Source organism: Salvia hispanica, chromosome 1 (genome assembly GCF_029641045.1).
Source record: "Salvia hispanica isolate PSC_SH4W2 chromosome 1, Shi_PSC_v1, whole genome shotgun sequence".
NCBI classification, from domain to species: Eukaryota; Viridiplantae; Streptophyta; class Magnoliopsida; order Lamiales; family Lamiaceae; genus Salvia; species Salvia hispanica.
In genome coordinates, this window is record NC_142692.1 from 22804870 (window position 1) to 22820991 (window position 16122).

Here is a 16122-nt window from a genome sequence, read left to right on the forward strand (position 1 = left end):
CCGATATCAGTGTGGGCTGATCTCACCGGGATACTAGGACTTGAATAAATAGGACAGAAAAATTCAAGCTCACGAAGGAGAGCTGAAGGAGAAAAATCGTCCCCTACACTGTAACAGCCCGCCATTCTAGGGTATAATAAATGCGGCGACTGCTACCTAGGCAGACTTAAAAACAACACAACATAGGCTAGGGTTCCAGTTAAAGAGATTTGACCAAAGTATTAAATGCACTATTAAAGCAATAGGTCAACGGCTTAATCAAGAAAATAATCATGGATAGATATCATGGAATATGCTCAAAAGGCAAGGGTTTAATATAAATCCAACAAAACACATTATGTCTCAATATTCTAAGAAATAATGAAATAGTTCAAAAACGATGATACTAAGTTTCATGTTTAGCGGAAACAACCAAGAGAAAAGTGAAGAACATGTATGAAGACACAACTCCACTTGATGTTTCAAACGATCATATCATTATTCAATTTATTAGCTCAACACCGCCACCCGCTCGTCACTGCTCAACCTGCACATAGGGAAAACACATGCAGGGCTGAGTATTTTAAACATACTGTTAGAGTTTGTATACTAGAAATCACGTTTCGAGTGATTGAATACTGTAAAACTCTTATTTTATTTCCCAATAAATAAAACAGATTATTTTTTGTCATAATGTTGTTATGTTTTACATTTAATGGATGTTAATGCATGTTTAAATGTATAAGTTAACTTAACAAAGTCTAAATCTTTGTTTTAGTAGACCGGTTGTGGGCGTCGTCCACTTTAAGGTAATACGGTCAGTTCTAAACAAAGAAAAAGATGAATTTCACAACCTAGTTGGAATTTGACTATCCAACGAGAAAGGTTGCAATGTCAGTCCGCATATTTCTAAGCCTTACTGAAATAAGATGACATTGGTGTGGTATAGCACTGAACGGATCTAACAGCAAGACTTGCCTTAGGCTATCTACTGAAAGGCGAGGTCTTGATAAATATTTATTTCTTAATCAATGTAGGTTAGCATTGAGCATACGGTATTGATTATGCACTGCTTTGACTTATCAAATGGTGCGGGTTTTTCGTAACCCAATTATCCTGATATATTGGGTAGTGGTGATCAATATCTAGCGGTGCTAGGATTGCTATTATATTGAATCGTGCGCGAGCCAAGTCTCGTTTGATAATGTCCTCAAGAGGAGCGCGAAACAAGGTTTTATTATTCGGAACCTAGCTAGTTGGAGTGTGATTACTCTATGAATAATAAATAAGCGTTTCATGCTAAGTCCACTCTTGGAATTAATAAGAAGTTAATTAATTACGTCAGTAGCAGACATTAATTAATTAATGGACATTTTAATCTTAAGCACGGGAAATGAAAGTTAAACGGAAACCCGGATTACTTGTAATTTTGGATTTGGATGGGGAGAGTTCAATATTACTTCTGTAGTGGCTGCTCGTAATATTCCAATTATAACTTATATTAAATTGTGGGTTCAATTTAATTAGTAAAAAGTAAATTGGATGAGCCCATATCCAAAACCTTCCATAGATCACTGTCTGGGCCCAAAAGGAACTTAATATAAATAGGAGAATAAAGGAGACAGAAATAACACAATTTTATCATTAAAATTTTCGAAAATTTCAGCCCCTAAGCTGAAGGAATTTTCGAATTCCTCTCCTATTCCAAAAAAGGATTTCTTCTGTCTTCTTTATTTAAGTCCTAGTATTCTAGTAAGATCAGCCCACACTGATATTGGGATACAGTTCGGGAACCAGAGAGAAGATTTGTGGTCTAGTACTCAAAGCATCACGTGGAGAAGAAGCTAGCCATCTTCAATTCTTTGGAGAATTAATTAGGTATTTTTCTGCTCCGTAGAAAAGCATGTTTTAGGTTTCAATATTCTTAAAGCATGATTAATTCAAGTTATGAGCATGATACATGTGATAATTACGCGAATAGGTTTTGTCTAAATAATCTGCTAAATAGATCTGATTATTATGTGATTGATATTTATGCGCCCGCTTCTGCTGCCAGCACAATCAGCACGTAGGCAAAGTTGGAGGCGGCGGTCCCTCGACCGATCCAGCATCGACGGACAGTCATCCGTGATCGCATTGGGGCTCACCAACGGTTGTTTGCTGACTACTTTATCAAGGAGCCGCAATGGGAGCTGGTGGTTTGCCGTTGGAGGTTTAAAATGCGCGAGATTTGTTCATGCACATTGTGGCGGCGTTGTCAGTGCATTACGCATACTTCCAGCAGCAATCTGATGCCAACGGCAGGTCCGGACTATCGTCGCTATAGAAGTTCACTGCTGCAATTAGGCAGTTGGCTTATGGAGGACCGACCGACATGTACAACGGGTATCTTCACATCTGCAGCACGACTGACCGTAATTGTCTGAAGTGTTTTGTCAGGGCGTCGTCGAAGTATTCGGGTCCACATATCTTCAAACGCCGGCCCCTCTCGACTGTCAATATCTGCTTGATTTGCACGGGAGGGTGCACGACTTTCACTATTGGGCAACAGAGATTGCATGCATTGGCAATGGAAAAACTATCCGACAACTTGGAAAGACCAGTTTACTATTGAGTTCAAAGGCAAGCATCCAACGATGATCCTTGAAGCCGTTGCTAACCATCAGCTGTGGATTTGACATGCGTGCTTCGGGGTTGTCGGGTCAAACAATGACATCAACGTAGGTCGTCGCCCCTCTGCAATGACCAATACAAAGGTGTGGGTTCGCCTGTCAATTTTGAAGCCAACGAGATCCAACATAATATGAGCTACTATTTGGCTGATGGGATATACCACATGTGGCCCATATTTGTAAAGATAATCAGATGCCCAACATAAAGAAAGTTTTGCGCAATAGCAAGATGTTGCATGGAAGGATGTGGAGCAGACATTTGGTGAAAGGCTCGACACGAATGTTCTACAAAGATTGTCTCGCTGATGTCATGTATGCATACATAATCATGCATAACATTATAGGCGATAATGAAGGTACAAAACTCACCAATAGGGTCAATGAAGATATTGTTGGATCAAGCCACGGTATGGTCACCACCCTCGTACAGATGGGTGTACCGCATGGTGAGGGTCAGAGGCTCCAAGTATTTATTAGTATGCACCAGGAACAAGCCCATATTAGACACTAGTACGATATTATTAAAGAGATATGGGCACATAGGATTACACGTAACCATTGATATCATTTGTATTTTATTTGAAAAGTTTGTCTATCGTTGTATTGTTTTCCAAAATTCTAATACAACGAAGATTTTTTATGTTTGACTGTGATTACATGTTTTCTATGTTTTTTTACTCCTGTAGATTTTTTTGTTGTTGTTTAAGCATTTGATAAGAGCATTCACATGTTAGAGTTCGTATAATAGAAATCACCTTTCGAGTGATTGAATACAGTAAAAACTCTTAATTTATTTTCCAAGGAATAAAACAAATTATTTTTGTCGTAATGCGGTTATGTTTTACATTTAATGAATGTTTATTGCATATTTGAATGTATAAGCAATGTAACAAAGTCTAAGTCTTTGTTTTAGTAGACCGATTGTAGGCGACATCCACTTTAAGGTAACATAGTCAGTTCTGAACAAAGAAAAAGAAGAATTTCACAACCCAGATGCAATGTCAGTCCAATTATTTCTATGTCTTTCCGAAGATGACATTGGTGTGGTAGAGCACTAAATGGGTCTAACAGCGAGACAAGTCTTTATGCTATCAACTGAAAGACGAGGTCTTGATAAATGTTTACTTCTTAATCAATATACGTTAGCGTTGAGCATACGGTATTGATTATGCACTACTTTGACTTATCAAATGATGCGGGTTTTTTGCAACCCAATAATCCTGATTTGTTGGGTAGTGGTGATTAATATCTAGCGGTGCTAGGATTGCTATTATATTGAATCGTGTGCGAGATGTCTCGTTTTATAATGTTCTCAAGAGGAGTGCGAGACAAGGTTTTATTATTCGGAACCTAGCTAGTTGGGGATTGATTACTCTATGAATAATAAATAAGTGTTTCATGCAAAGTCCACTCTTGGAATTGATAAGATGTTAATTAATTAAGTCCATAACAGTCAATAATTAATTAGTGGACATTTATATCTTAAGCGCGGGAAATGAATAGCAACACGGAAACCCGGATTACTTGTAATTTCATATTTGGATGGGCAGTGCAATATTACTTCCATAGATCCTTGTGTGTGCCCAAAAAGGAACTTAATATAAATAGGAGAATAAATGAGACAGAAAATAGACTTTATTTTTCACAAAATTTTCATCCACTCCTATACAGTGTATGTAACATCCCACTTTTTTGAACCCTAATTTTTGAGATGTGAAAATTTTGCATTTAATGCTATGAAATATGTGGATGAAATTATGAGTAATTTATTGCATGATTCCTTGTGACCTAATTGCGATTTGGAGTTGAGATGGATTTGAATAGTCAAACTTGTTGAATATATGACGTGGCTATTGAATAGTCAAGATTTTGGAAAATATGACGTGGCCGTGGAATGGTCAAAGTAGTTGAAAATGTGATGTGGCGGTGAAATTAGAATGGTGGATTTGTGATGTGAATATGTGAATATTTTTGATGCGGGGTGAAATAATATTGTGGTGAATTATTTTTCCTAAGGGATGAGTGATAATTAAATAGGAGCATTATTTATTCATATGGAATTTTCGATCCTCCTATTTATTGGAAAGAAATCCTATTTTTCTTGGATTTAATTATTGCTTGAGATAATTATTTAAATTAAATCCAAAGTCCGATTATTCCTTATTTATTTCATGAAATTTTCGAACCCCACATTAATTCATGGAGATTTCGAAATCTCCTACTTTATGGGAGAAGGAATTTTATTATTATATTATTTGATCCCTTATTTATTCTCTTCCATAAATAAATTCGAATATCCTAGCATATCTTGCCATATCTAAGGAGATCTTGCCATATCTTATTTTAAATAATATTTGAAATTGATTCCTTGTAGAGAATCAATATTAACGCCTATTCCTAATTATTTGGGGAGGTTTATTATTTTATTATGCTCCGTGATATTTTATCTTACTCCGTGAAATATTCAAATTAAATTATAGGCTAAATAAATAGCCTAAAATTCGAACTCCCCTATTTTTCTCTCCAAAATTTCGCCAACTACAACCACCATATCTCCTCAAATCTTTTATTTAATTAATTGTGGGATTAAATCTTGCACTCTATAAATATAAGAGTGAGAACCTAAACCCTAGCATCACAAAAAAACGCCCCACTCCCCAAAATCTCGATCTCTCCCTCTCCTCACTCTCTCAAAATTTTCTTCTACTTCTCCAATATTTCTTCATCTTTTGGAGAAGAATTGAAGTTGAAATTCAAGAATCTTTGAAGAATCAAGGCTACTACTTTGTTTCTACCGTTCATTCTATCGAAAAAGGTATTTTTATTTTGATCTTTTCTTCATCTACCGATTAATCGGTGTTCTTGAGTCCACATGCATTTAGATTGAGTGAAAGGGGAAAACAATTGATGAATTTGGGATGCATAGGTGTGTGTGTGTGTGATCGTGTGTGTGTGCGTGCGTGTGTTGTGTGAAAAACACTCTTGCGTGACACGATTTAATGATAAATCTGGAGTTGTTGTGCGAATAAAAACGATATGATAATCGTACTTTGATTTTGAATGGTGATATTAAAACTAATCGATGGGAAAAAGGAAAACGTGGGAACATGCATGATTTTGATCAATGATTGAGACTTACTTGTAATACATAAATTAAAGATGATAACTCGCGCTCACGGAGTGATAGCAAGAAGAAGAACATACTTGTGATCTAGGAATCGAGGTGGGCTTTATTCTTAAACTCATTTATGTTGCAAATTTATGGAAGTGAAGAAATAAGGGTGGATTAAACTGTTATGTCATGCCTGTGATTGTTTTGGATATTGTGTGTGCCTGATGCCTAGTTTGCGAGTACGCTCCATTAGGCTATAGGGCTATATAAACGAATTCGGGTCTGAGTAGGACTGCAAACTCTATCAGGCTAGTGTACACGGGAGATGGGGAGCCGTCCTTGCTAGTTGGCCGGTCTCGTGGGCGAAAGTGTGGCCACACTTCGTCGCACCATGATATTGTTGATTGACGAAAAAATGGGAGGTATTGTTTGACTGGCCAGTCCATGAAATTATTTTGTGATACTCGATGTTATTCTTTAAATAAATGCAAAGACTCGAGTTCACTAGGGTAAGGGTGGCATAACTATTAAAACGTTTTGGCATGAGTCCACTGAGTATGTGATGGAACTGGCAGCAGAAGCGGGCGCATAAATAACAATCACATAATAATCAGATCTATTTAGCAGATTATTTAGACAAAACCTATTCGCGTAATTTTCACATGTATCATGCTCATAACTTGAATTAATCATGCTTTAAGAATATTGAAACCTAAAACATGCTTTTCTACGGAGCAGAAAAATACCTAAATAATTCTCCAAAGAATTGAAGATGGCTAGCTTCTTCTCCACGTGATGCTTTGAGTACTAGACCACAAATCTTCTCTCTGGTTCCCGAACTGTATCCCAATATCAGTGTGGGCTGATCTTACTAGAATACTAGGACTTAAATAAAGAAGACAGAAGAAATCCTTTTTGAAACAGGAGAGGAATTCGAAAATTCCTTTAGCTTAGGGGCTGAAAATTTTCGAAAATTTTAAAGATAAAATTGTGATATTTTTGTCTCATTTATTCTCCTATTTATATTAAGTTCTTTTTGGGCCCAGACAGGGATCTATGGAAGGTTTTGGATATGGGCTCATCCAATTTACTTTTTACTAATTAAATTGAACCCACAATTTAATATAAGTTATAATTGGAATATTACGAGCAGCCACTACAGAAGTAATATTGAACTCTCCCCATCCAAATCCGAAATTACAAGTAATCCGGGTTTCCGTTTAACTTTTATTTCCTGCGCTTAAGATTAAAATGTGCATTATTAATTAATGTCTGCTATTGACTTAATTAATTAACTTCTTATTAATTCCAAGAGTGGATTTTGCATGAAACGCTTATTTATTATTCATAGAGTAATCACACTCCAACTAGCTAGGTTCCGAATAATAAAACCTTGTTTCGCGCTCCTCTTGAGGACATTATCAAACGAGACTTAGCTCGCGCACGATACAATATAATAGCAATCCTAGCACCGCTAGATATTGATCACCACTACCCAATATATCAGGATAATTGGGTTACGAAAAACCCGCACCATTTGATAAGTCAAAGCAGTGCATAATCAATACCGTATGCTCAATGCTAACCTACATTGATTAAGAAATAAATATTTATCAAGACCTCGCCTTTCAGTAGATAGCCTAAGGCAAGTCTTGCTGTTAGATCCGTTCAGTGCTATACCACACCAATGTCATCTTATTTCAGTAAGGCTTAGAAATATGCGGACTGACATTGCAACCTTTCTCGTTGGATAGTCAAATTCCAACTAGGTTGTAAAATTCATCTTTTTCTTTGTTTAGAACTGACCGTGTTACCTTAAAGTGGACGATGCCCACAACCGGTCTACTAAAACAAAGACTTAGACTTTGTTAGGTTAACTTATACATTTAAACATGCATTAACATCCATTAAATGTAAAACATAACAACATTATGACAAAAATAATCTGTTTTACAGTATTTAATCACTCGAAACGTGATTTCTAGTATACAAACTCTAACACGGGCATCGTTCTAGTTCGTGATTTATCTGGGCACACGACTAATCCCACACGGCTTTCGAAATAAACTAATTAATTGGATCATCATTACCACCCAAAGCCATTTTTAGAAAGTGAGAAAATTAGGTTAGGAAAAGTGAAGTGAGAAAATTGGATGAAAAAAAAATTAAATGGGAGTAGGGTATTATATATGTGAAATTAAGAATTCAAAAAAAAAATTAAATATGGCCGACGACTCCCGCTCGGCGGTCGTTCAACTGGCAATAGGCACCGAGAGAACATCGAGTGCCCCTTTCTCCTGCCTGAACATGCGGCATCCGCCGACCATAGTCCCACGGCCCTCCTCGCGCAATAAGCGCCATCGGGGGCATTGTTCGCACAACAGCGGGACGATGCCCCTATTGTGAGTGCTCCTAGTGTGGCGATTCTCACCGTTGGTTTAGAAAAAATTAATGTACGTCGATCATCTACTCGGAACATAGATTGATAATAGTGAAATGTTATGTCACTTATACAATCCGATCAAAATGCTCTAAGAGCATCCACAGTAGGGACGGCGCGCCGGCCGGCCTGGAGTCGCCGGCGGCGCAGCGATGTATAGTGGAAGAAGCGGGCGCTCCGGCTTAGCCGGGTATGAGGCCGCGGAAAGGCCATCGGTGAGCCGCCGAGGAGGAGGCGGCGCGGCTGTCTATTGTGCGGCGCATTCGCCTCGGCGGACACTTTCCAAAAAAAAAATTTCGTTTTTTTTATTCTGTTTTAATTGCCTATAAATACACCCCATTCTCCTCATTATTTTCACATCATTCAACTCTTTATTCCTACTTTGTCTCTCTAAAATTTGTGGATTCTATTGCTATTTAAAAAATGGATGATTTGTAGAACGACGCGTGGGATTCTCTGATTCAAGAGGTGCAGAGGGAAGCCGACGACGAGGATGTGGAGGCGGCGGCGGAATTGGCGGCAGCGGCGCTCCCTCGTGCGATTCACCATCGTCGTATAATCCCACGAGACCATTCCGGAGCGCATCAGCGGCTGATGGCACACTACTTTGGCAATAACCCCCGTTACCCATCAGATAGGTCCTTGACCTATCGAGCGTGAGCACCACGATTTGAACGAACAAATATTGGAAAAGATAAACCCTAGTTGAGGTGCTAGGGGGCGATTTCCGCCAGAACCGAGAATGAGACCAAGTAATTAACTTTATTTCTCAATGAATGAAAATGCTATAGAATTCTAAACCTAAAAGCACCAATTTGATAGGAATTAATATGAGATTAATTCCTATCTGGAGAAATTATATGAGCAACCGTGACTTTGAGAGAATTATAGAGAATTATAGAGATTGGCGATTTCTCCGAGAGGGAGAACCGAGGTAGAGAACGAGATTAATATTTTAATTCTTCATTCTGCTTGATAATAATAAAAGACTCCACACATATTTATAATATGTGTGGTACAAAAAGATCTCTATAAACTAGGAAAACAAATCAAAAGCAAATCAAATCCTAACCACTAGGGAAAGTAAATAAAATCACAGCAACTAAACAATACTAAAACATAAATAAACTAAATAAATATACGGAGAGAATATCAGCTCCCTTCCGGAATAAAATAGAATATCAGGTCCCTATCAACTCCCCCACCGTTGAAAATCACCTTGCCCTCAAGGTGGAAGTCAGGAAAATAATCTTCCAACTCGTTGTCTTTGTTTGGATCTTCGTCTGCAAAAATAAGTATATCGTTTAGGACCGCAACGAGTGATGGAGAATCCGTCTTTAAACATGAGATCTCTTCCGCGACTTCAGTGACATAACCAATGATGACAACATTGATTTTTGGGCTACGGGATTTTGGAGGAAATTGGGTTTCCACCAAAACCATTGGCGCATCTAGCTTTTGAGGCGATTCATCATCAATTTTTACCATCTCTTCGATGATGGGATCAAACTTGACATTTGTTGTTGGCTCATCATCCTTTTTTGCAACAGGCTTGATGACAGAATCAGATGTGGCCTCCTTTTTAGCCATAACCTCCTTTTTAGCTAAATATGCCACTCCCTCTATAATTTTGTTGAGAAGTTTATTCGTCTCGGCGAATTAAATGGCATCCTCTTCAAAATTATGATAAACGGCATCTAGAAATTCTTGCCATGAGCAATCAGGATTCGAGCGTCGATACTCGTGGAGCCATGTGGAGCCATACGGATGCTGGATGGTCAAAAAACAACCTCACAAAAAATAGACGGTCAGCATCAGAAAACAAGTGATAATCAAAATATTCTTGAATATCCAAAATCCATCTCACGGGGTTAACGCCAGAAAACCGAGGAGGAGAGTCTGGAGTAGAGTATGACAGCAAGACGGACATGGTGGTAGAAATCAATAGGAGGAAGAGAACCTAATGAAAGCACCAATTTCATAGGCTTTAATTGTCTATCTTGAAGAAAAGGGGTGATTAGCGTGAATTTGAGAAAGATTGAGGGTTTTCTCCAAGAGGGAGAAACCGTGTTTGAGAGAATGCTCTTCACCCATATAGCGACGACATTGACGGCGCGGTACAGGTGCTTCACCCTCCGGAGTGATTGCACTGGTCGGATGAGGCTGTCTACTTTTCAGAAATGCACCGCTGCAATTAGGCAGCTTACCTATGCCAGACTGGCTGATATGTTCGACGAATACCTACAGATGGGTGAGACGACTAGCCTAGAAGTGCTGCGGCAGTTCTGTAAGGGCATCCGGGAAGTCTTTGGTCCAGAGTTCCTACGAAAGCCAACCTGATGAGTGCCAAAGACTACTAGATATGCACGGAGCGGTGCACAGTTTCCCAAGGATGATGGCGAGCATCGACTGCATGCATTGGGAGTGGAAAAACTGTCCGGTGGTGTGGAAAGGCCAATTCACAATTGGTTTCAAAAGCAAACATCCCTCGATGATTCTGGAAGCCATTGCTGACTACCGTTTACGGATCTGGCATGCTGATTTCGGTATTGCAGGTTCGAACAACGACATCAACGTTCTTCAGTCATCGCCTCTCTTCAATGATAAGTACCGAGGGGAGGGATTAGAAATCAGATTTGTAGCCAACGGCACGCAGTACCACAGGGGGTACTATTTGGCAGATGGGATATACCGTCGTTGGCCTGTATTCGTGAAGACAGTTCGCCAACCGTTTGGAGCGAAGAAACAATTTTTTGAGCGAAAACAAGAGGGTGCTAGGAAGGATGTTGAGCGAGCTTTTGGTGTGCTCCAAGGGCGATGAGCCATTATACGGTGCCCGGCACGAGTTTGGCACGAAGATGATGTCGCGAATATGATGATAGCATGTATCATATTACACAATATGATAATAGAAGATGAAGGATTTGCTGCAGAGCGCTGGGCACCGGAAGATAGTGCTAGTACAAGTCACGGTGTTGCCTCCGCGCCGATACAGATGGGTGTACCACGTAGTAATGAATATCTGCTCCAATGTTTCACTGATATGCACAGGAGCACAACACATACCCAACTCCAGGCCGATTTGATTGAGGAGGTCTGGGCACGTAGGGGAGGGGGCGCAGCGTGAAGAACATGTGTGATTTTCGTAGATGAAATTTTCGTTGTATAATTTTCCCCTTACTTTAATACGACAAAAATTTAGTTTACAATTTGAATTTATTTATGTATAGTCCAATAATTTTAATCTTCATTGAAAAAATAAGCAAAAAATAAAATAAAATAAAATGTGGCCAAAAAAAGTGTCCACTATTGATGTGGAAACTTTTTTTTGTGGCCGTGGACAAATCAGAAGTGGCTGAGGACAAAAAAAAAGTGCCTTGTCCGGGAAGTGTCCTCACTACTATGGATGCTCTTAAATAGGGGCAGTGCGCCGGCCGCCCCGGAGTCACCAACGGCGCGGCGATCTATAGTGGAAGAAGCGGGCGCCTCGGCTTAGCCGGGTATGAGGCCGCAGAAAGGCCATCGGCGAGCAAACGTCGAGGTCACGGCGATGAGGGAGCCGCGCGGCGATAGGCGCGGCGGTCTACTGTGCGGCGGCGCCTTCTTCGAATTTTTTTTTAAAAATTTTCATTTACTAGAATGAGGAAGAGAGAAAGAGAAGAATGAGGAAGAAGATGACAAGTAGGGTTTTAATTTGGTTGAGTTTGGACTTTTGTAAATGAGGAAGAATATAAGTTAATTTTGGATTTTTTTAAATGGATTTTGATTACTTTGGTCAAATGAGTCCAATCAAAATGATTTGGTTTTTGGTCATTAGTTTTAATTATTTTTTATTAAATTATATGTTTTTTCTAATTATTTTTAGTTCCATAATTTTAATTCTAATTGAATTAAAATATTGAAAAAACAAAATAAATTGAAATGTGGCCAAAAAATGTCCACTATTGCTGTGAAAACTTTTTTTTTTTTGCTGTGGACAAATCAGAAGTGGCTAAGGACAAAAAAAAATGGCTTGTTCGGGAAGTGTCCTCCCCACTGTGGATGCTCTAACTGAGCTTAGATTCCAACAATTTGCATTTTGACTGGGCTTAAATTTAACAATTTACACAGACATTGAATCTCGAATAAGAAAAAAGAAGAGAGGTGTAGAGCGCGATTCAAGCCCTAAATTTGTAAGAAGGGTTGAATTTAGTAAAACTATATTATCTTTAGGGTAATGGAACGACGTCATTTCATAAGCCGAACTTATTTTCCGTGTAATATTTTTTCACTGGCTTAAACAATTTGCCACAAACCAATCACCAGGGAATAATTGAGAAAATTATAATTCAGGATGTAATCATATATTGTTAAAAATTGCATGATTGAAAAAAATTGAAAAGATAAAAAAAAAAATTGGGCAATTTTCCTTTTAATTAAATTACTACTAATAATATACATGCCAAATATAAACTGACAAAAAAAAGATATCATCGGATGCAAAGTGAAGATTCTTCGTTGATGCGTCGAGAATAATACCCAGAACTGCTTTAATGCTACTTTCCTTTATACTCCTATCTCAATTGTTAACTACGCCCATTCGGCCATAATATAGCAATATACCAAATGCACAAAAAGCTAATACGGAGTATCACTTTTCCAATTAATGGATACATCTAAAGAAATTGTCTAATCAATGGAGATCTATAAGATAATAATCATATTCAAATCTACATTTAAAATTTCTTATATCAAACAATAATGGTCTCTTTTATATACCATGAAATTTAATACTAAAAGTTAAAGTGTATTTTGTTACTCCATTTGAGAAAAAGTATTGACTTTGCATTTTTATGTAGATAAATATAAACAAGTACAGAGTATTATAATAATAATAACAATAATAATAATAATTATTATTATTATTATTATTATTATTTAATAATAATAATTATTATTATTATTATTTAATAATAATTATTATTATTATTAAATTATTATTATTATTATTATTATTATTATATAGTTTGAAATGGGGAAAATCTTCTTAGCTAAGCAATTAAACTGTTTATCTAAATCTGGCCTCATCATCTACACCACATGAGTAAACATGACATGTGGATGCAGCCAATAGCGCCAGCTGGATAGCTGCAGATGAGGCGGAGCCGAAGCCGTTGGAAAAATAAGCCACAGACGTATCCGTACAATTACAAATTTACAACCAACAAACAAGGTGCTCGGAAATTCGATAACGGAAAAAGTTTGAATATAAACCAAAAACAAATCAATTAGAATAAGATCAAACGATATATTGATCCATATCACAAGTATAACAATCTATTGCGAATCTATAACAAAAAAGCAAACAAATTGCACGGCTAATCTATCATCGCATCGCAAATAGAAACACAATTCCATAGCCGGCCGGCAACAGAGGATCCACGATTTCTCCCCTGTTTTCCGTGAAACGGCTACATAGTCTCTAATTTTTGTACATACACTATAATCAAATTGACTGACCGTAGCAGATTCATGTGAGATTCATTCGCATTCGCATCCGCCGCCGCGGCGATTACGATGTGTAATAGAACACCGGCTGAAGGATGAGGTGGAGGCCGAGGAAACAAGCGGTGGAGATGGAGAGGAACACCAATCCATATAGCAGGCGGAGAGTCATTTTCTGTGCGAGCAAATTGAGGGTTGAGAAATTTGGGAAATGGAAAGAATTGGGGGAAAAGAGATTGTGGAGTAAGATCAAAGTTTCAGATCTGAGCATGGGCGCTTATATACTACGATTAAAAAAAAAAAAAAAAGTGAATTGCACCGAAATGATATGGTTTGAATTAAAATTATTTGAAATTTGAAATTGGAACCAAGCTTGGAAACATGAATTACCAACTAAAATATTAACAACTGAATATTTAATCAATGTATTGAGTGGTCAGAATGAATTTGAGCAGATTTTTAGTTAAAAAAGGATGAGTTAGTAAATGGTTTTTTAATCGAATATGATAGCAATTACTTTCTGATACCGTAATTCCATAGTATATTATCATTTCAATTGTTATTTCATAGTATTTCGATAAAGTTAAAAGAAATTCCGAGTAACTAATAAACTTCCATAAATGAACTTTTCAGAATTGATATTGTTATTGTGACATTAAAGGACTAAAATGCTGAAAGCTTATTTTACAAGACACCAACTGACCAAAGTAAAGGGGAAAAGGAATAAGAAGGATTATTTTATTTTGTACAATTATAAGTGCAAGATTGTTGGATAAGCATTTGATTGGACCGAAAATAGGTTTACATGCTTACCAAGAATATAGGACTAAAATAATGCTCAACTTCAAAATTTGAAAAGAAAAAAAAAAAAAAAAAAAAAAGAAAACCTAAAGCGGTGTTTTGAAAAAATCTTTGAACTTTCCCAATGTTTGGTTTGAAATTTTGAATGGTGTAGTTTCTATCAATCTCGAATGGGCTAATAAATACGGAGTTCAAGACCCAACTACAATGGAATGGGAAAATGGAGTATTAAAAATGCACATATACTCATGTCTACAAAAGATATGGTACTAATATATACTCCCTCCATCCACATATAAGAGTTCTGTTTTTCTATTTTGGTCCGTCCACAAATAAGAGTCTCAGTTCATAATTATCATAAATGGTAAAGAGACCTTACATTCCACTAACTCATTCCACTCACATATCATTTAAAACTAATATATACAAGTGGGATTCATATTCCACTAACTTTCTTCCACTCACTTTTCTTAATATTTCTCTGCGCCATTTAGAAGTGAGACTTTAATAGTGGACAGAGGGAGCAGTAGGGAGTACTATATATTATTATAGTCTAAAATTGTTGCTAAATATAAAAATATTATGTTTAGTATTTTATGAATTAATATTTCTCTGCGCCATTTAGAAGTGAGACTTTAATAGTGGACAGAGGGAGCAGTAGGGAGTACTATATATTATTATAGTCTAAAATTGTTGCTAAATATAAAAATATTATGTTTAGTATTTTATGAATCTAAGTTTAGATATTGGTTTACCTTTTGCCAAATTCTAACGGAATTGTAAAAAACTATGGTCAACACATTTAAAGTATACTAATCCGCCTGATTAGACATTTAAATATCGTTAACTAATTATTTTATTTTTATATTTGAAAAACTAAAACTTTTGAATTCTTTTAATATATCCACGCTATCAAACACCTCATTTCATAAACACGAAGAGGCCCTGGACATTTCTAACATAATCAGATATTGTCCTAAACATTTTGGTAGGCTAAGCAAAATAGTTCCTTACCCGACGACATCAGATTACAACAGAAAGTTTGAATTGGGAACAATTATATATGATTCTATTTTCACAATGAGCTAAGACAAAAAAAAGTGATCATAATAACAAAAGTGTATTCCATCCAGGGACGGAACTAGAAATTGAAATAAGCCGGTGCTGAAATTTCACTATAAATACACCAAAGTGCGCGATGCCTCGTATTGTCTATTTACAATTACTTTGACTCGTTTGTAATAGTATTAAAATTATAGTAAAAAAGAAAAATATTAGACGAATGTGGTCTTCTATATAAGTAATTTTATAAATAGGAGTAACTAATGAGTAGAATGTGAAATTTATTTATTAAAATTAATGAAAAATAGTAAATGAATATGTATGTATAGGCATATAGACCAAAAATAAAATATGAGATGAATAATTGCTTAAAAAATATTAATCAATAATGTTATTATACAAATAAAAATAATAAAATTACAAAATATTAATAAATAAATTGATTCATATAATACTGTTCTGATATAGAAAAAAATTATAAAATTTTAAATTGTACAGATTGATATTAAAACATTTTTCAAAAAGAAAAAATATTAGCAATATATTCCTAAACACACAAAACAAGAAATAAG

The 16122-nt window shown here is 36.6% G+C and overlaps 1 protein-coding gene across 1 annotated transcript; it reads left to right on the forward strand.

Moving 5' to 3' along the window:
* Positions 1–10598: 10598 nt before the first annotated feature.
* On the forward strand, positions 10599–11024 carry LOC125221021 (uncharacterized). The gene has a single exon (XM_048123146.1). It carries the CDS (start codon positions 10599–10601, stop codon positions 11022–11024), a length of 426 nt encoding a protein of 141 aa, XP_047979103.1.
* The last annotated feature ends 5098 nt before the right edge of the window (positions 11025–16122 follow it).